Source organism: Sycon ciliatum, chromosome 4, assembly GCF_964019385.1.
Source record: "Sycon ciliatum chromosome 4, ocSycCili1.1, whole genome shotgun sequence".
In the NCBI taxonomy this organism is placed as follows: Eukaryota; Metazoa; Porifera; class Calcarea; order Leucosolenida; family Sycettidae; genus Sycon; species Sycon ciliatum.
Genome location: NC_088646.1, coordinates 40,381,584 through 40,401,712, shown reverse-complemented (window position 1 = coordinate 40,401,712; position 20,129 = coordinate 40,381,584). Strand labels below are relative to the sequence as shown.

At 48.8% G+C, this 20,129-nt stretch overlaps 2 protein-coding genes across 2 annotated transcripts in view; one reads left to right on the top strand and one right to left on the bottom strand.

Annotated features, from left to right (window-relative positions):
• The first annotated feature begins 709 nt into the window (after positions 1 to 709).
• Positions 710 to 4,917, top strand: LOC135816166 (surfeit locus protein 4 homolog). Its single transcript, XM_065329559.1, has 3 exons — positions 710 to 1,177; positions 1,276 to 1,319; positions 3,855 to 4,917. Exons 1-3 carry the CDS (start codon positions 866 to 868, stop codon positions 4,303 to 4,305), a joined length of 807 nt encoding a protein of 268 aa, XP_065185631.1. The 5' UTR covers positions 710 to 865; the 3' UTR covers positions 4,306 to 4,917.
• Positions 4,918 to 5,757: 840 nt separating this feature from the next.
• LOC135816164 (E3 ubiquitin-protein ligase MIB1-like) overlaps positions 5,758 to 20,129 on the bottom strand; it is a 21,559-nt gene continuing 7,187 nt past the window's right edge. Inside the window, exons 10-21 of the mRNA XM_065329558.1 lie at positions 19,409 to 19,619; positions 18,515 to 18,666; positions 18,117 to 18,271; positions 17,456 to 17,612; positions 16,940 to 17,091; positions 16,311 to 16,437; positions 11,122 to 11,367; positions 10,581 to 10,765; positions 9,876 to 10,206; positions 8,887 to 9,055; positions 7,503 to 7,568; positions 5,758 to 7,061 (exon numbers count right to left, since the gene is read on the bottom strand). Coding sequence (XP_065185630.1) covers positions 6,847 to 7,061; positions 7,503 to 7,568; positions 8,887 to 9,055; positions 9,876 to 10,206; positions 10,581 to 10,765; positions 11,122 to 11,367; positions 16,311 to 16,437; positions 16,940 to 17,091; positions 17,456 to 17,612; positions 18,117 to 18,271; positions 18,515 to 18,666; positions 19,409 to 19,619 — 2,166 coding nt within the window. The 3' untranslated portion in view covers positions 5,758 to 6,846. The remainder of the gene's footprint in view (positions 7,062 to 7,502; positions 7,569 to 8,886; positions 9,056 to 9,875; positions 10,207 to 10,580; positions 10,766 to 11,121; positions 11,368 to 16,310; positions 16,438 to 16,939; positions 17,092 to 17,455; positions 17,613 to 18,116; positions 18,272 to 18,514; positions 18,667 to 19,408; positions 19,620 to 20,129) is intronic.

The window sequence follows — 20,129 nt, the reverse complement described above, 5'->3', positions numbered from 1 at the left end:
GCAAAAACTGTGAAATCACGGCAACGAAATAGTGTTCGACGAGCGAACAAACCTCCTTGCACAGGCATTGGTGCACAGCTTCGGGACGGCCAAGTTCTCAAATCGTCCTCTAGAGACCCTTACCTACCTCTGTGCGAAGTTTCAAGTCCTCCCTCTGAAGTGGCATACCCCGAAAATAAAAAGCATCCTACAGATTTCAGCTCCCGGACTAAGACCCATAACCCATTGCTGAAGAGATCTTGTACTCCATCTCGCCCGACCTGGAGCGCCACTTTTTTGAAGGTCGGCTCCCTGACTAGTAGACTGCGCCAGTCGACTAGTCACCGGGCTTCTTCACTGACTTCAGTCAGTCTTCATGGTCTTCAGCTGCTTCGCCTATCGCAGATCTTTGCTTGTACATGTAGTAGTAGGTGTGCGAAGCTAGCCGCGATCCGGTGACCCGGTGACTCCGGTCGGTCTCGCGACTCTCGTCACTCACAAACACTACAGTACAGAGCGCTACAACTAAACACAGTCATAGTGCAGTACGTGCACAACGACGTGTCACGATCACGTCAACATCCGAACGCACGAAATCAAGGATTACGTCTTCATTTTCTTCATTTTAGGTGCAAAAATGTGCATTTTTTCTTTTGAAGAACGGCGACACGTACACATGCATGCACAGCACGTACACGATACCTGTAGACTGTAGTACACTGTTCAACCGTGTTGGATCAGGCACTGACAAAGAGAAACCAAAATTTGTCTTGAGCTGAGTTTCTTCTTTGCTCTTGGAGCCTAGGGCTGGTGGAATCGCTACCACCACACTCATCAGTTCATTTAGGTGGAACTGTCTGTAGTTCTTAGTTTCGAGCTATCCAGAATGGCCTCAAACGAGGTATTGAAGCAGGCTGAGGACGCAGCTGACCGGATACTGAGACAAAGCAAACATGTTTTGCCTCATTTAGCCCATTTGTTTCTGGTTGCCACTTTCCTGGAGGATGGATTTCGCATGTTTTTCCAATGGACAGAGCAGGCTGATTATATCGAGTCCACGTGGAATTGTGGCTCGATTCTCTCCAACCTCTTCGTTATTCTCAATCTGTTCGGACAGTTGGTTGGAGGTGCTCTTGTGATGATTCGCATGAAAGTGGAGATTGGTGTTGGCACCCTGTTTGGGGTCGTGATTCTGCAGGTGAGCACATTCAGTACGAAGTCTGCACTGCGATCATCACGTTTCATTGACCTAGTATTGTGCACGTATTTGTTGTGTTGTGTGCCATGACCATGCAGACGTTGGCATACAGTATCCTGTGGAATCTTCACTTTTTCTTGAGGTAAGAAATCCTGCAGACAGTGATGTCTATCTTTTAAGTTAATTAAAGCATGGTGCGATGAACACGTTTTTAAATCGGCAACGATGACGGCACTTGTTTCGTACCGATTTGCAAAACTTCTCCTAAACATTGTACGTCCATACGGGCAGCGATTCAATCTGCAGCTTGGATTCGAGAACGCAGGCCATTTCTCATGGCGATCTTCAGAGAAGATTTGTCAATATGCTTCGAGCTAGTACATGGCATACACATATAGCGAAGGCAAGTAACTCCGATGTCCGCTTGCCCCGCCCTCTCGCGCACCCAGTGCCGCTATCTGTACGCATGTGAATGTGTCACCGAGCAGCAACGCGATAGCGCCATGCTTCTATCCCCTATTGTACCTATTTGTGAGACTAAAACTATTTCTGCGGCTGCATGGCAGTAGGCAGTAGACAGTAGACAGTCAGTCGGGTACCGTACTTTCCAGAATATAAGCCGCACTGGAGTACAAGGCACACCCGGGCTTTTTGTCACGAAATACAAACATGTCCCCTATTTAACTGGTGTTGAAAGTGTGGCTTACATGTATACGAGTACTTGGGAAAATACGGTAATCTGAGACAACAAATTCATTCTGGGCAGCCCTGAAACAATAATCGAAAGCACCGCTTACACGCCAAATGTTCATGGCCACCTTTGGGCTCTATTAGCTAGATGTATTCACATCATCAGGCACTGTAGCCAGTACACCTGTGTGAGGGTACAGCTAGGACTGAGTCACCCGCGTTACTCACCTTGTCCACGCAGCAAGAAGACTCGGTCAGGGAATGGCTTGCCAGGTACACGGCGTAGCATACTGATCAGCGTACGTGGTATGATGTCACCCAGGGAGTCCTGGTATCATTGGAAACGACACAAGACTGTCGTACCCAAAGTGATGTACAACTCGACGGTCCCGAGGTTGAAAGTACTGCCTGATGCGTGGTCTATGTAGCACGTGATTGCAGTGGAGACTGTGACCTGACTAGGCCCAGACAGATTCTGCTCCTCTCGACTCTATATTTTGACGCAAAATGTTGCTGCGAAATCTTCGGTGTTTTGCCTTGCCTGGCACTAGAAACTCCATATTTTGCTGCGTTTTGCTCCAGAAAAACGTGTACTTTATCCGCTTCCCGTACAACGTTTCATAAAAATCGCACGGTCGGTTTCTCAACACGGGTTTTCGCACAAGTGTCACTGGGGTCTTCCGAAATCATGTCGATCCGTAGTGAATCCCAGTGATAATTCGGTGATATGATCTCATCCTGGGCAGTGTATCATGCCGAATGGGTAAGAAATAAGGACATCCAAGTTTCAGGCATCGATTCTATCCATTTTTACCCAAAATCTCAATATTTTGCTCCGATTTTGCCGGCAATTTCCGCTCGTTCAATTCTTCGATATTTTGCCTAAAGAAATGCCGGCAGAATCTGTCTGGGCCTAGACCTGACCCCTAATGTGACTCTGTCTGGGCCTAGACCTGACCCCCAATGTGCCTCTGACTGGCGACACTGTACACAAACGTGCATGCGTGCTGCACCATGGGTCGTTAGAGCAGGCAACCCGGGAGCGAAACTCACATAGTTCCACGGCCCACCTGCCCGTGTTGTTTGCCCGAGCTGCAACGACTCCCTGATGTCGCCCAAGCAGGCTTATCAAGGGCACCTGAACAGCTAAAGAGAGGTCTATGTGTAACAAGTTAGTTGTAGATATGATGCAAAAATTGTTGCTATTTTTTAGGGGTTTAACGTCGGTCCCACGACGACGGATACAATGGCCAACCGGACAACAAAGAAGTTGAGGCCAAAGGGATAGAATCTATTTTTCTTGCACATCCTTATGGAACATGATGACATAGCAGTGAGGTCACTGCCCTTTGCATGTCGCACCCACCCTGAATCCGATCATCGTGTAACACAGTGGAGAAAAAAGGTCCAAAATATGTAGTGCGACCATCTGCACTCTCCTTCACCAAATTCTGTTGGTATGAAATCTCCTGTCACCAGTGCTGTTGTATTGTTGTAGTGTTGTAAGGAAAGTAGCTACGTGTTCGTCTCCGTACTCGAGGGAACTCACGACGTCCGCTAGCAGGCGGAATAACTCAGTGGCAGATGCTATTATTGTACTGCTGTGCTGCTTTTAATACCTGCCAGTACACTGCTGTGTTTGAGATCACAAAGTGGTATTGTCGCTGTGTACATGTACTAGTAAACAAGTTGTATTCGTACTGCGGCCTATGTGCATGTACATACTGTGTGCATGCGGTGTGTGGTTACTGCTACACTGCACCAGACGTCTTGCCACTCTAGTGCATGCAATGCATACATGCGTTGTGGATAGTGCAATGGGATCACAGTGGCATGTATGGATCGTGCAAGAGATCAGCGTACAGTATTATGCGGTGGAATACATGTTTTTCACCGAGATAATGATCTCCTAGTTTTCACCAGAATACCATTCACCCGTCTGGCTTGCTGTGGCGTGGTGGCATGCTGCTTGTTCATGTTCGTGCAGAAATCTGGCGTTGAGCGGCGGTCTGTTGTTGCTGCTGGCGGAGATTCGAGACGAGGGCAAGAGCATGTTCGCCGGTGTTCCGTCGGTGGGTGGCAACAAGTCTCGCACGTACATGCAGCTGACTGGTCGTCTTCTCCTAGTGCTCATGTTCCTGACGGTCTTCTCCTTTGAAGATGTTGCTCACATTATCTTCTTTGTTATTGGCTTGATCCTGGTACTCCTGGTGGCCATCGGCTTCAAGGCTAAGCTCTCTGCCCTCGTTCTCACCGTTATTCTCTTTGTTGGCAATCTGCTGATCAACGACTGGTGGTCGCTGGCTCACAACTCGCCGCTGCGTGACTTCATCAAGTACGATTTCTTTCAGATGCTCTCCGTCATTGGCGGTCTCCTGCTGGTTGTGACCCTGGGCCCGGGCGGTGTCAGCTTTGACGAACACAAGAAGATGTGGTAGGGCGGCCACTCGGCTCATTGTCCACTTAGGTGCTGCCCGTGGTCACGTGTGCATTACTGATTGTACCAACTGTACTATTTGTTAATGCTCCATGGGCTTAGGGGACACTTCGTTCTCTCTGTCATCATTTCTGTGTGTGTGTCGTGTCCTTGTGAACTACACGCTTCTTTTCATCCAGTTTGCTCCTCATATTTGTTTGTAGATGGGCCAGTTTCCCTGTGCGGTATAATGTATTATCCGCTGTGACTTGACGTGCGCCCACTGCCTGTAACGATACATTATTTTCGCGATCTGCTATGTGCCTTGCCTCTAGTCCTCTCCGTCTCACTCTCCCTAGCCGTAACGTTAGTGTGGGCCGTGTTCTGCTTGGCTGTTTCCGAGTGTTTCGTCTGCCTCGGTCATTCCATGACCCATCTCCACCCTCTTTTCAAAGGTTTTATTCTGGTGAAATTGTTAGCATCGCAGATTTCATCATCAGCATTTTTTGGCCGCCATTTGCAAGTCTGGTGACGTGCTGTTAGTTGTATAGGCTTTCTAAATCCTGTTCAAATGTATGTACTGTTTAGTGCAACATTATTCATAAGAAATTGAATTATTTTTTGTCGTCTCTTCGCCGCTGCCATCTCGAGCTGGTGGCCACGTGTGTCTGTGTGTGCGCATCTGTGCGGTCGCGTATACTCGACTAGTAGATCCGCATGCGTGGGTAAAAATCACGGAGTTGCTAGCTGCGCGACTCTCTCGTGTAAATGATTCCGACCAGGGAGTACTTGTACTTTGTTTTTGTACAGCCTGATTTGAACTGACACGACATCATGTGTTTTCAAAAGGCTTGCACACAAAGAATAACTTTCCATGGCTTGGCCGAATGTGACCTGCATGCAGCTGCTGCTCTTTCTCATTTGGGGTGTGAAAAGTGGAGGAGACTGAGGCAAGCGTGCACGTGACATGTAGTGGACTGCAGGGAGTACACCCTGGGCCCTGGTACATGGTGGACTGGAGGGAGTACTACACCCTGGGCCCAGTGGACTGTTGTACAGTGGCATGCAGCATTAATTAATTGCCTCCTCAAAGAACCTGCAGCCTGTGCAGGGCCGGCCAGACCAAATCATTGCCCCGCCTTGGCCATGCACTTCACCCAGTACAGGTGTGTTTGTGGGTGCACGTTTGGATAATTGTAGAATGTCCAGATAATTAGAAGTTTTTCTCTGGCATTTTGCGGTTCGAATTATCAGGATTCCACCTGTACTCCGCCTCCGCTGAAAAAAAATCAGTGTAGACTGCCCAGATCAGAATGCACAACTATGTTACTTCATAACTGTCTCATTCATTCACCGTGTTTCTGGGCACGGCGAGTCACAGGTCCTCTTTTAGTTTGTCCTGCCCACCCTAGTGAGAATTGCTTGTGCATGCAAGGCACGTGCCAATCTGCAGTGCATAACAACACAGCAGGGGTCATTGCAGCGCTTTTCTTGTTAAAACATGATGTCACAGTATAACTGCGCAGTATGCTTTTAAAAAGAGGTGTAATTTAATGGCTAGCTTGAACCAAGAAAGAAGTGTTCAGAAGAAGCAAGCATTGTTGATCGAAAAGACGTCAGCTCTTCTGTTCTTTTTCTTCAAAACTGATTGCATATGCTGACACCAGAAAGGTTCATAAAAATTTCCTCAAGGCAGTTTGGGCATAAGACAAGCAACACAATCTAATGGTACTATGCGGCGCAGTACGAGCAGCAAGGAAAGAGAACGGCACAGCAGAGCACACGCACAGCGCATGGCAGGCGGGGAGGCATGCACACGGCGAGAAGACACAAGCGCATATAAGGTCATACACACGTGTGCATTGTATTCTTGTGGAACACATCAGCAGGTGTACACATCAGCAGGTGTACCCAGACGTTCTTGTAACAGTTACACGCCAGCATTTGGTACTGTCCCGGCATTGCGCTACAGATATAGTCCACTGTTGGGACGGTCACCATGCCAGCATCTTACACGGGCAAGACACCGTTAGGCTGCTAGGGTAAATCAAATTCTTAAAAAAAAAGTAAAGAGTTTCACAGCGAAGTGACACAACGAGCAGCAATAGCAGACAAAGTAGCACATACTAGTACTAAAATAACAGTCATAATGATCTAAGTGTAGTGAGACACTGAGAGGACGAGTCTGGCAACAAACTTCAAGTCTAGACGGCCGAGCTTTAGCAAATCTGTACATGTTGTTGCAGTAAAGGGCGTTTTAAAAGGTTTAAAACCCAGAAACTTTGAACCCAAGACCATGCCACCAAGCAGCAAATAATTATAGCTCTAAGATAACAAGTTTGTAACAGTGCTGTCTGTCTGGAGATGGAGTATAGTATAGCATGCAGCTGGCACAGAGCAGCAGAGCAGCCTTCCAAGATGATGGTGAAATTGCATCGGCGGAGAGCGAACGGGGAGGAGGGGGGGTCGAGGAACAGGGTGAGAGATTACTACACACACACACACACACACACACACACACACACACACACACACACACACACACACACACACACACCGGGTGTTAGAAGAGTTCAATTCTGGTTGTGATTGGCTTGCGGCATATAGGGCACTCGTAGATCTTTGGCGAGCACTCGCTGCACGTACGATGGCCGCACATGAATGCGACGTTCGAGCGGTTGTCCAAGCAAATCGGGCAGCTGTCTTCCTCCGCTGGGACTGCAGCAGCCGCTGTTGGTGCCGGTCTGCCGGCAGCACCACCCCGCGGTATTTCAACACCTGAGAAAAAAAATGAAGAGAACGGTGTGTTGTGACATGGCTACTGTATAACGTGTGATTTTAGGTGTATTAAAATGTTGGTGTCATAGACACTCGTGACTGGCGCAGACAGAAGTCACACCAGAATGAAGAGCCTGCCCACTACAAACCATACTTTACTTTGGTCACCGTGGTCCGCCGATTAGGCGCAGATTTCGTTTCATGGACATCTGGCATTATATGTACCACCCTCAAGCACTGTAGGCAAGTTTCAGTGCATCCTCTCATCCCGTGACCGTGTACAGTCATCCTCTCACTGGTTTGCAGTCTGGCACACAATCAAGACTACTCTTCATAGCATCATGCTGTTGTACAAGCATGCGGCCGGCCAGTTTGTGTACAGAGAGATACGGTCATGCACACTGGAATAAGTTGCTAGTACACATGCAAACACACACTCACCATTACACATGGTTTTCACCACGGCCTTCTTGCACAGGATGCACTTACGTGCATGAACACAGCATTCTGCAAAGGACACAACATCAGCAGTATTAGACATCAGTGTATAGTAATCACTCCGCGTACATGTACCCGTCCACAAGTAGTCACAGCGCTTTGATAAATGAAAGTTGCTTCTAGCAATACTGTGCAACTCAGGGATACTCTTTGAAACACTAACCACTGCATCTTGTTACAGTTATCACTTTCTACATGTACACACACACACCTGAAGTACATGCATTGGCACTCGCAGTTCTTCATTCCAGGCATGCAGATACTAGTAGGGACTTCAATCGAAAAACCAAATTCGCGAGTTTCGCATAAAACGCTAGTTTTTCTAAACCGGGAAGATGTGAGAAACAACCTGTGAAAATTTGAATCCAAAATTCCAAGGCAATCTAGAGTTATACTCGATTGAAGATCGAAAAACGGGGGAGAAAATAGTCACAGAAGTAAATGCAAGTATGTATGTGAGCCGTGTGGTTTCCGTCCAGCACTGCACTATCTAGTGCATACATGGCGATACAGGATGTGTGCATGCATGCAGTGTGCACGCATGCCGTGCGCGCCTGCTTGCACAAGTCACCCGTTTTCACCGTCACTGCTTCTACAGTGTGTGCGCAGTTCACTCGATTTTTTTTCGTTTACCACCAGGAAATCGCCGTGGGCTGGTTTCTGTGATCATCTTCCTTCTACCGCGATAAAGCGCGAGCCTCAATGTTCTAGAATCCTCTTGGTTTAGGCTAATTCGAGGCCGCTGAACACGAAAATCGGGTGTTCCTCGCGGGGCCGAGTACGGATCTGGTCGAAATTAGTACTTCGAAGTGCATCCGCGCCAAGCGCGGAGGCATTATTTTTGGAAGCATGGCATGTGTGGCACCATTGGACAAGTAATGACCTCAGCTACCTAGAAATAGCATCGACAAGGCCGAAAAGGCAGCGGGAGAAGATACTCGAGCCTCGAACTGCATCTCGAACTGCAGTCACGAGGCGCCCATTCACTTTGTACAGGCGAGCTGTGACTGCATTTTTCGCTTTTCAGTGACCGGAACTGAACTCCCTAATACTAGTGCCACTCAAGCTTGTAATGGTTTCTCTCTCTCTCCTCCCTCCCCCCCCCCTCTCTCTCTCTCTCTCTCTCTCTCTCTCTCTCTCTCTCTCTCCCTCCGTCTCTCTCTCTCTCTCCCTCTCCCTCCCTCCCTCCCCTCTCTCTCTCTCTCTCTCTCTCTCTCTCTCTCTCTCTCTCTCTCTCTCTCTCTCTCTCTCTCTCTCTCTCTCTCTCTCTCTCTGCCGCACAACAGACAGACACCGGCAGGCAGAGGGACAGTACCACCACACTCACCTGTACACGTCACCACATGACCACATGGTTGAAACGTGACAGTTGCCTTGTTATCACACATCATGCATGCATCATCATCAGGACCAGCCACACTAGCAGTATCAACAGCAGCGGGTGCTTGAGCAGGTGCTGGTTCATATTCTAGTTTGATCTTGGACAAAACAGCAGCCTGCATGGAATTGGAACAAATAGCACACAGAAGGAGCAAAAAATAATAATTTGTTTGCTCCTAACACTGGATACTTGCACATGTAGCAGGTTTTAACAATACGTCGTGACTTCACGTGGTACATGAACATGTATTAGCAGTCTAGTACACTTAACAGCACATCACAGTACCACCCTGTCCACACTTCTCTTCTTGCTTCTATTCGTACTTAGTCTAGTTGCACGTATTTTTCACTTTTCAGGCAAGCGGGTGCATAGCCAGGTAACTGCCAGGCCATGTTACACACCGCTACAGGTAACTGCCAGGCCATGTTACACACTGCTACAAGTAACTCGCTGTTTTTTTGTAAGACTACTCGACACAACGTTTTTTATTACAATCAGCAAAATGTGAGAACAACAATGAACAAAGAGCTCAACGCATTCAAATGTAATCAGGGCTTGTAAGACTACTACTTGTACCAACAGATAAGTACTCATCGACTGGGGTAGCAAGTATTAGTTACTACCGTACAGTGTATAATTATTATGAGCCAGTACCCGGTCATGCACACAGTACCCGGTCATGCACACAGTACCCGGTCATGCACACAGTACCCGGTCATGCACACAGTACCCGGTCATGCACACAGTACCCGGTCATGCACACAGTACCCGGTCATGCACAGCAATACTGCAGTAACTGTTATTGTATAAAACATTAGAGTGTAGCGGGTATGTACTACTACTGTACATGAGTCAGCAATGTACAGTAGTATAGTATACACAAGAGTGTACTGTACTGTAGCGTGTAGTGTGTACTTGTAGTGTGTAGTGTTTACCTTGCATCCTCTCAAAGGACAGCGAGCCGAGCGTTGAGAACATGCCTCGCACAGCATTTCATGACCGCATGGCTGGAAACGGATGTTGGCCTTGTTGTCGCACACCGAGCACTCTGTCAGCGGTGTGTGAACCTTGATAACTTCCGCACCACCAGCACTGCTAACACCACCAGTGGTCCTGGGCACAGTGGAACTAGGCATAGTGGTCCTAGGTACAGTGGAACTAGCAGCCGCTCCATCAGTACTCAGCTTCACCGCCATTCTAGGCGGGTGTGCAGGTTGAGCGCCTCGCAATCCGCCTACCCGATTGCTGCCGTGAAACGGAGACCATCTGTAAATGACATGCGGATCACAGACCGCCAACACGATGAGAGAGCGTGTGTGTGTGTGTGTGTGTGTGTGTGTGTGTGTGTGTGTGTGTGTGTGTGTGTGTGTGTGTGTGTGTGTGCGTGTGTGCATGTGTGCACGCATACGTGTGTGTGTGTGTATGCGCGCGCGTGTGCATGTGTGCGCGCGCGTACGTGTGTGCAGTACATTAGCCATTACAAAGCCTGCTCCATGCACCCACCCAGGATCACCGTGATAAATAGGCAATGACACACACACACATACACCACACTCGTTCACCTACTAAGGGAAAAGGGACAAGCAAAACATTACTCTGTTCGCTACACTGCTATGTGGTGCGCAACGTCAGTCACGTACCCTTTCGGCTTCTCGAACTTCTTGATCAGAGCTCTCAGCTTATCGTTAGAGCACATGTCCAGTGGCGTTTTGCCTTTCTTGTTGAGCGCTGTCAGACTGCAACCCTCCTGAGCCAGAAAGCAGGCAATGGCCACCGCGTTCTGGCTTTCCGCCAAGCTCGGGTCCAGGCCGAGCTTCGGTGCAATCTGCGAATGAGGAAAAGCATAGAAATGAGTAAGACAGTGACTAGGTCTCCTCACATGCCGGTCTGCTCTGAAAACCTCTTTTTAAGTGATCGTGGTACATGTACCTCCTCTCGTGCACAGCTAGCTCAGTGTCCTCTTAGCCAGGGTGATATGACCGAAAACAATACAAGCTAAGACACACAGATCATTAGTTGGTCCTAAATTAATTAGTTCTGGTGCCGCCCGTTGCTCTAGTTGGCATTAGACCATTAGTGTACACCTATTGCCGTCAGTGCAAGGGGACCACCAAAACTACCGAAGGTGGCACACAGCAGGGAGATAGGAGACACACGCCATCGATATACCGACTGACTGACCTGGCTGAGCAGGAGAGACTGCTGTTCGCTGGTAACGTCGCTGCTCACTACTATCCTCTTCAGCGTCTGCTGCATGTTCTCACGTATTACTGCCGTGTGCAGGGCAGTGTCGCCATCTTTGTCCTTTTCTTCTAGCTCTGCGCCGTAACTGACCAACAGCTCGACACACGACGACGCCCCCTTCTCCACGGCCAGCATCAGTGGTGTCTGCATTGTGTTTGTCTTGGCGTTGATTTGGCACCCAGGCTGGAAAGAGACAGAAGACAACACTGTGATCATGCAGTAGCAAACACTGTACTACTGGTACGTTCAAGCGTTACCACACGCCCTGGCATGATGCACGCAATATGATGGAGATAGAATAAAAGATGATGTGTGTGTCGTGTTCTAATGCCCATGCACTGATGGCACAGAACACAGGTACAGTGTATTTGAGCACTCATATTATACTCCTGCCCACTGCTGAAGGGATGATCGCGAACAAGCTATGTAAGACATAGCAACGTGTGCTGGGATTACACCATACACCAGCTTGCAAGGCTGATGGATTGACCGCCACTACTTATAATTTTAGCCTGGTCCACTAGTAAACCACATGGCTGGTTGAAGTGGCTTTTTCTGGCCAATGAATCTCTTCAGAACTAAATATTGCGACAGAGCTTTCGGCCATATTTCCAATTTTAACAATATTAATATTGGAACAATGTTATCTCTCAACGGAAGTGTCCTTTATTATTTTATTATTCCACAATCACGATGACATAGTGCCAATAAGCATGTGATGCGGGCGATTTTAACCAGCCATGGTGGGGACAACTGAGAAAAAGAAGGAGAAAAAAAGAGAAAGGAAAACAAAACAAAAGAAGTGCTATAGGAACCTGGAGAGAGCAGTATGAAGATTAGGCTAGCAATGGAAAACAACGAACTCAATTCAATTCGACTTAGGCGCGGGCAGAATGGAACAAAATGCAGCGAAGGTGTCACGAGACTTTACCTCCTGCGGAAGCCGAGACCAATGAGAATAGGACTTGAACAGAGGGGATTTTAAAAGGATCGATGATCTGGCAAGTGGGAAATGGAGAGAACATCTAGTACGCGAGCTATTATTGAACCAGCTTAAATGCGCAAGTGCATGAGGAGGAGCAAGTTGAAGCTTAATACGGTGAATGAATTTGCATGCCGAGTGGGGAAAGCGTTCTGAGAGAGGGGAAGAGGAAGCCAAAATGTATAGCGTCTGAGAGGAGGTCAGAGGGGGCATGCGAAATATTAATCGAAGTAATTTACGGTGGGTGACTTCTAACCGATGCATAAGAGCGGAGGATAGACCGGAGGACCAAACGAGAGAGCAGTAATCAAACAAAGGAAGAACATAAGAGTGATAAATTTGTATTCGACAACCATGTTGTAGATGGGAGATGTGAGGAGAAATGCAGCCTATCGTGGAGCAAACTCGCTTTTCAATATAGGTTACGTGCGAATCCCAGGACAAGTGTTCATCAAGAAATATACCAAGGTGTTTGTGATTTTTAACAATGTTGATAGCAATGGGATCATCAGGGAAAGTAAAAAGCCGAGTCGTAAAGAGGGTGAGGTCACTGGAGGGTCGTGGGGGGATACAAATGATTGCCGTTTTCGACACATTGGGGCGGAGTTTCCACTTCGACATCCAGCGCACAACTTGATTAATGTGATACTGTAGCGAGTCGCAGGCTTGTAATAATCCTGGCTCGGTTATATGGAGCGCTGTATCGTCCGCGTAGAGTGAGGTATGATCCAAACCTGCCAAATCATTAACGTATACGATGAACAATAGAGGCCCCAAGATAGAGCCCTGGGGCACTCCAGAGTGGACTGTTAGAGGGGCGGACAAGACATGTCCAATTCGGACACTCTGTCGACGTTCAGTGAGATAGCTGGTGAGCCACTGCAGACACGTCCCGGCTACGCCAAACGCTGCTAACTTATGGAGGAGACCCCTTGTCCAGACAGTGTCAAATGCTTTGCTCAGGTCGAAAAAACATAGGAGGCTAAATTGCTTCTGATCCTTGCATTCATAGAGCTTCTGCACAAGCCTCAGCAACTGCCAGGCGGTCGAATCGCCTCGCCGAAATCCAGACTGTGACGGATCAAGGACCGGGTTCACATGGTGGTATAAGTGGCCAAATGCCACACGTTCACAGAGCTTTGAAATGGTGGAAAGGAGTGAAATCGGCCGATAATTGGATGCAGACAGTTTACTGCCTTTATTCTTGTAAATAGGCACAACCACAGCTGCCTTCCAGACATCAGGGAAGATTCCGGTGGCGAAGGACTGGTTGAAAACTAGGCTGAGAGGGATAGCTATACTAGGAGACAGGGCTTTTAGGAGTTCATGAGATATGCCATCTGCACCTGCCGCCTTCTTCGGCTTTAGGCGACGGATGTGTTGGGCAATGGCGGTGGGAGTAGTGCTAAAAGAGGGTAGTGCTGGGAGCCCGTGGTATGGAATACCAGGAAGAGACCATGCAGGATCATCCGGTGTTCCAAAGCTGATGAATTGGCGATTCAGAGCATTGGCAATCTGGGTAGGGTCGTTGTGTACTGTGTTATTTTCATGGAGTTCAGTGATGATAGGGTTTCCAACAGGGGTCGGCGAACGAAGCTGCTTAACAAACTTGAACAAATTAGGGGTGGATGCAATAATGGATGAGGGGTTAGTGCTAATGGAGGACACATACTGGCGGTGAGCCGCTCTAGATAGGATTCGTGCTCTGTTACGTTCGTACTTGTAATGCTCGTGATTGCTAGGGGTAGGATACTTGCGATACAAGCTGTACGAGTCTCGCTTCCTCTTCAGCTGAGCTTTAACAGCACGTGTCAGCCACGGGGGACTTGGTGTACGTCGTCTAGGGGCTGAAGAGCGCGACCGGGTGGGTAGGAAAGCGGAGCATAGACCATGAAGGATGTCATAAAATGCTGGAGCAGTACGGTTTGGATCTCCAAGCTTCAACTGGAGAGCAGCATGCCAGTTCACATTAGCAATGGATTCATTCAGAGCAACTAGGTGAGTGGGAAGAATGGAGGAGATGTCAAACTGACTGAAGTCAGGTATCTGGAAGGAATGGGAGGGCAGTGTAGTGTTGGGTGCAGGTGGTGATGCGGTACATGTCGGGATGCACAAACGGCCGAGAACAATTGAGTGGTCCGACTGACCGAGAGGGGCTGAGGGGCGCGGATCGCAGATGCTGGCTGCAGTGTCAGTGATCATCAGGTCCAGAGCAGCCTCATTGCCTTTGTGGGAGCGGTGGGTCGAGAATGTGACGTGTTGCTGCAAGGAAAACATGTCAAGAAGACATGAAAGGTGGTGGCCTGCAGTGTCTGTTGTTGTTCCATACCAGGTGGAACATTTAGCATTGAAATCTCCCATGATGAGGACTGGCGAGCCAGGGGTCCGTATTTTAGTCAAGCAGCTTTGAAATGAGGCGTAAAAGTTATCTATCACCGACGGGTCGGTGGACGGTGGGCGGTAGACAGCCGCAATTTGGATGGGCTGCTGGCGCGTGGGGCAAGCAGAGGTTCCAGTGGATGGCGATATCTCTACCCAGGTAGCTTCGAATTGCGGAAGATGTAGGTCTGTACGGTGGGTAATAGGACCAAATGCACTTGATTTTACTAAGATAGCAACACCGCCATAGGCCAGGAAGTCGTTGGTGTTAATTTTATTCTCGGAGGTGGGTCGATCCCTTCGAAAACATTCATAGCCTGGGAAGGAGAGGGAAATTTGTGGACACAACCAGGTTTCAGTTATGCAAACAACAAGGGGACAGCTGGTCGTGAGAAAGTCGGATAGCTCAGCAGATTTGTTTCTAAGGGAACGTGCATTGATGCAGGCTACGGGAAAGGAGGCTAAGGGCGTTGAGGGATAGAAGGGTGTTGCGTTAGGGTCAAGTTGAGGTGTTGGTTTACTCATTGTTCAGATTCAGTCTGGTCAGTGTGGAACCTCCATTTCCGGATACTAATTTTGTCAGGCCAGAAGTCAGGCCCTTGGATCTTGTCTACACAGTTCTCTCCCACAACCAGGTGGGCATAAGCTGTACCAAAGTACCGTGATTCTGAGATTGAGCAGTGAAAAACTTCGACATCTTTCTTTTTACACCACAGTTCAATTGAGGCAGCATCGCATCCAAGGTCTACATTGCCAAGGTAGAAAGCCGTGCGCTTCACCCGCTCCACGCCCTGAAGGTCAGTGCGTTTGGTACGGGCTGGCTCTTTTGTGAACTGGCTTGTGATAGTGCGTTTCAGTGGACTACTGGTAGTGTTGGTGTCGGCTTGTGCAGGGCGGCGGCGGTGTGGGTTTTGCCACCCATTGTCGCTTGTGCTTGTATCTTGCGTTTGAGGTTTGGTGGGCAGGTCAGGTCTGGCCGTTGGGGTACTACTTCTTGTAGTAGTACGTGTACTACCGTCCGTGCTGGTGTGTGTGCCTGTTGGTGAGGCAGCTTTCCTTGCAGTGCTACTGTACAATTTCTCTTGGTCAGTGCAAGCTGGGGACGCTACGGGTACGGGATTTGTGGACTGCATTCTCTCTACTACTCCCTTCAGTTGAGCAACTTCTACTTGCAAGGAGACAATGGCGTCTGTCTTGCTCGTTCGAAGACATTCTATTTCTGAAGCCATACCCTTTATAGTCTCGTTAAGCAGCTGGAAAGTGGAGAGCAGGTCGCTTACCATTTGGTCTGGTGACTTCCGTATTCCTAGTCCTTCCTTGCGAAGGGCAACAACCAAGTCTTGTCGGCCCATTGTCTCCGGGTTGGTCAGTCCTGTAGCTCGGGCAACTGTGAGCAGCTCCTCGTATGTCAGCAGAGCTAAGTCCATATCTTCGTTAGTCTCCATATTATTGAGTCATACATCAACACTAGAACAAATCAGTGTAGGTGCGGTCCTGCCGAAGGCAGCTACACCGGTGAAACAAACTCCACCGCGGATCGCAAAAACTTGCATCCGCACTCTAAGGGCCGGGTTCCTTGCTGGTGTCTGTATGGTTCGGCTGAGAGCGCGTGGTTGTGATGAGTTGGGAATGCAATGAGTCCCTTTTTTTCTTTCTTTTTTTGTGCAACACACATAGCCACATACATGTACATGACATGTCGACCTATGCCCCCCCCCCCCCCCCCCCACACACACACACAGAGCACAGAGCACACAGGATGTACCTGTTGCAACAGTACAGTGGTGGCTCCCATGTGACTGTTGAACGCCGTTAGATGTAGCGCGGTCCAGCCATCGGGCTTTGTCGAGTTGATCATCTCAGGGTGTCTGCGCACTATCTTCTCCAGCACACTGCAGTACAGGAAATCAAAATCACTCATGTCAAACGTCACGGCCACGCCGGGGCAATCATCAGGGCCTCCGGTACTGTAGTCAGTGTCCTGAAAGGAGAGCAGAGCGGCCAGAGCGGCCAGACCGGTCACAGGACTACCTTCTGCAGACTGAGCCTGTCTAGTGACCCCGCGCTGTGGAGCAGCCATCTCACGGCAGAGAGATTCCTAGCAGATTGAGCAGATTCCTTGCAGATTCAGCAAATTCCTGGCAGATTCAGCAAATTCCTGGCAGATTCAGCAAATTCCTGGCAGATTCAGCAAATTCCTGGCAGATTCAGCAAATTCCTGGCAGATTCAGCAAATTCCTGGCAGATTCAGCAAATTCCTGGCAGATTCAGCAGATTCCTAGCAGATTCAGCAGATTCTTAGCAGCCAGTAGCACACTGACACATGCACATGTACAGCAGTACTGACTAACTGTTACTTCTGTAAGAGTACTTGCCATATTGTTCTCTACTCACTAATGATGTCCTTTGAGCGCCGCGTGATGGACAATATTGAAGCCACGATCATTTCCGATAGCCAGTGGAGCGCCAGCATCCAGCAGCATGTCCACAATCTCACCATGGTCGTTTGCCACGGCATCATGCAGCGGCGTGTCCCCTGCACCGTCCTGAGGAAAGGCCATGGCAAGAACAACCACGCCACCACCAGTACATGTAGTAACACACAAAGATTAGAACGTATGAGCAGCAACACACACACACAGTCTGAGTGAGTGAGAACCACTTTACCCACACGCTGATGGCAATCAAAAAAATTCACGGTCCGCGTGAGACTCGGCTGGAGTCCGGGTTTTCCGCAATCAAAGCTCTCACCATGACGACAGTAAGTGGCAAAGACGTGGGAACAGTAAGCGTCCCAGGCAAGCCGAGCAAACGGACCCACAACTGGCGTTGCAGTAATCAAACGACAAGATATCAAACAGGACAGTGGTGGGTAGTAACAGTAGACTACATGCACACGTATGATAATACCTGTATCGTCACACTGGCCTTCAGGCGCAGCAGCTCCGCCACGCTAGAGTCGTTGCCACGGAAACACGCGGAATGCAGTGCCGTCGCTGCCTTGTGATTGCATGCGTTGATGTCGGCGTGGTTACGCGCCAGGCATGCAATGGAGCGAGGTTCATTGCTGCGTGCAGTGCAGGAGAACAGAGTGGACGTTCATATAAGCAGATGATTGGGGATGATGACAGTGGACTGGTGATATACAAGTACTGCAAGACTTACAATTGTAGCAAATGTACTGGTATATGTACTGGTATATGTACTGGTATATGACTACGACGTCTACAGGTACTTATATTGCTGCGGCGTTGCAAACAAAACACAGCATATCTACCCACCACCCCCAGTCTCTCTCTCTCTCCCTTGCACAGCAAGCCTGCAAGAGTGGGAGTACAGTGTTTCTCAGCACACTGCCAAGATGCTTCAGCCTAGAGTCAGAACAGACATACATGTACATGTACAACCACTGCATGCACTGCAGGTATAGATGCACTGCAGGTATAGATGCACTGCAGGTATAGATGCACTGCAGGTATAGATGCACTGCAGGTATAGATGCACTGCAGGTATAGATGCACTGCAGGTATAGATGCACTGCAGGTATAGATGTGACAGATGTACTACTCACCCCATGACAGCAAAGTGTATTGGCTGATCACCATCTTTGTCTTCGGCTGAGAGCATAGCTCCCTTTTGAATGAGTAGATCCATGATCTCCGTCATGCCCAGACCAGCGGCGATGTGCAAACACGTCTGGTTGTGCTCGCCAACACGATCATTGATCTACACGTACACACAAACACATAATACAGAATTGATACAGTGTGCACACACGTATACACACGGCACAGGTAATTGTACACAAACATACCCACAAGCACTGCACACATCAAGATAATGTCTTCTTAAAGTGATCGACATAGCGACGCACGCATGTGGAAGTCAAAATTGCGGACGCACACACACACACACACACATACACAAGTCCAGTCCAGAGTGTGACACAGAGGCATGCTGCACGCTCACATGTGATTGGTGACGCTCCAGCTCGCGGCGCACTTTCTCCACATCGCCCTCTTGCACGGACTTGGCTATGGCCGTGGCTGGGGATAGAACCATGTCAGCTACCCAGCTCATTAGTAACCGCTGCAAGTTTGGATCCTCCACACCTGCTAGAGCTGGTGGTGGGGCAGGAACAGAAATACGCACATGCATGTACACGTTCATACACACACGCACACACATTCATATAAACACACGTATTAGTACACACAGGCACACACGTTGATACACGCGAGCACATTTATTGACACACACACACACACACCACAACACACACATCTTGGCACAGTTGCACAAGGTGAAATCCGAACCAAAGTACAAAGCTGGCGCCCTGCATCAGTTCCCCTTTACACTTTCCATTACTGTACTTGTGCATGTGTAGGTTCAACAGCATTCATACCACTTCCAGGGCATCAGCCGCTATGCAAACATATGCAGAATGGCCACATTTATATCAAGGTTGTTTAATGAAATCCAGGCGACATGTCACAATATCTCACTGGGGTTCGTGCAGCCTCAGGCCTGCCAACATGCAACCATTCATTGGCGAAGAGCGCGGTACAATCCCAGACCATACAATCCCAGACCTGCCGATACGCAACCATGCATTGGTACAGGGTGCCAGCGCCTTCTTTACCCCATGCTTCATTTACCCCAAGCTTCATTTACCCCATGCTTCAAAGCAGGACTGCAGGCAGGCAGCTGGAGTCAGCCGTGCTGTTGCATGAAGTAATTAGTTGTGGCACAGCAAGAGCATCAAACTGTTTATCATGGTGCCAGGACTAGAATCATGTGAGAGAAGCGCCATGGCATGGCAATGAGAGGCGCATTATTGTTGCTACGCTACCAAATCCGTACCACTGCCAAGTAGCCGTTGCTCATCCAGTGTGTCATCAGTGGCATCTGCACCGCTGTCAGTAAACCAGTCCTGGGAGAAATCATCGCCATTAGCGCTTCGCTGGCGTACCAGACAGCCGGGATGGAAGATCCATCGCACGCCTGATCCGTACGATACCCGAACATCAAACTTGGGCATCTGGCCGGAGACAATGCCAACCTGATCTTTGTACTGCACGTGTGGACAAGATACAAGATAACATACAGGTAGAGGAGATAAGATACAAGATAACATACAGGTAGGTAGAGGAGATACGGAATTCTACTACCATTGTTTAGTGATAGCTTGCATAGACCTCGGTCCTACCGGTAGGACCTACCGGTAGGACCATCATACACAGACATGCTGCATGGCCTCTGTTCTAACATTGACCTAAAACTTGACCCTAAACTGTTGCTAAGGGGCTAATGATGGAGTCCACAAATTTTAGACGTGATCGCACAAGGCATACTACGAAATTCCATGGTAACAACCCATGGTAACCATGGAAACGGAGTATGGTATTATGCATTCCACGGCCTTGGCAAGCTGATAAAAACATTAGGACCTCACCACAATTGATGTGCCATGGTCAAAATTCACTTTGGACAGAGTTGCTAGCGCACCGACAGGATTATGTGCGGCCATTTTGACAATCGATAAAATTGCGCATACGCAATGCACTGGACATAATCTTGCATT

Coding starts and splice junctions, on each gene's coding strand:
- LOC135816166 (XM_065329559.1), top strand. CDS start 866: ATGGCCTCAAACGAGGTATTGAAGCAGGCTGAGGACGCAGCTGACCGG. Junction 1,178..1,275: donor TTGGGGTCGTGATTCTGCAG/GTGAGCACATTC, acceptor ATGACCATGCAG/ACGTTGGCATACAGTATCCT. Junction 1,320..3,854: donor AATCTTCACTTTTTCTTGAG/GTAAGAAATCCT, acceptor ATGTTCGTGCAG/AAATCTGGCGTTGAGCGGCG.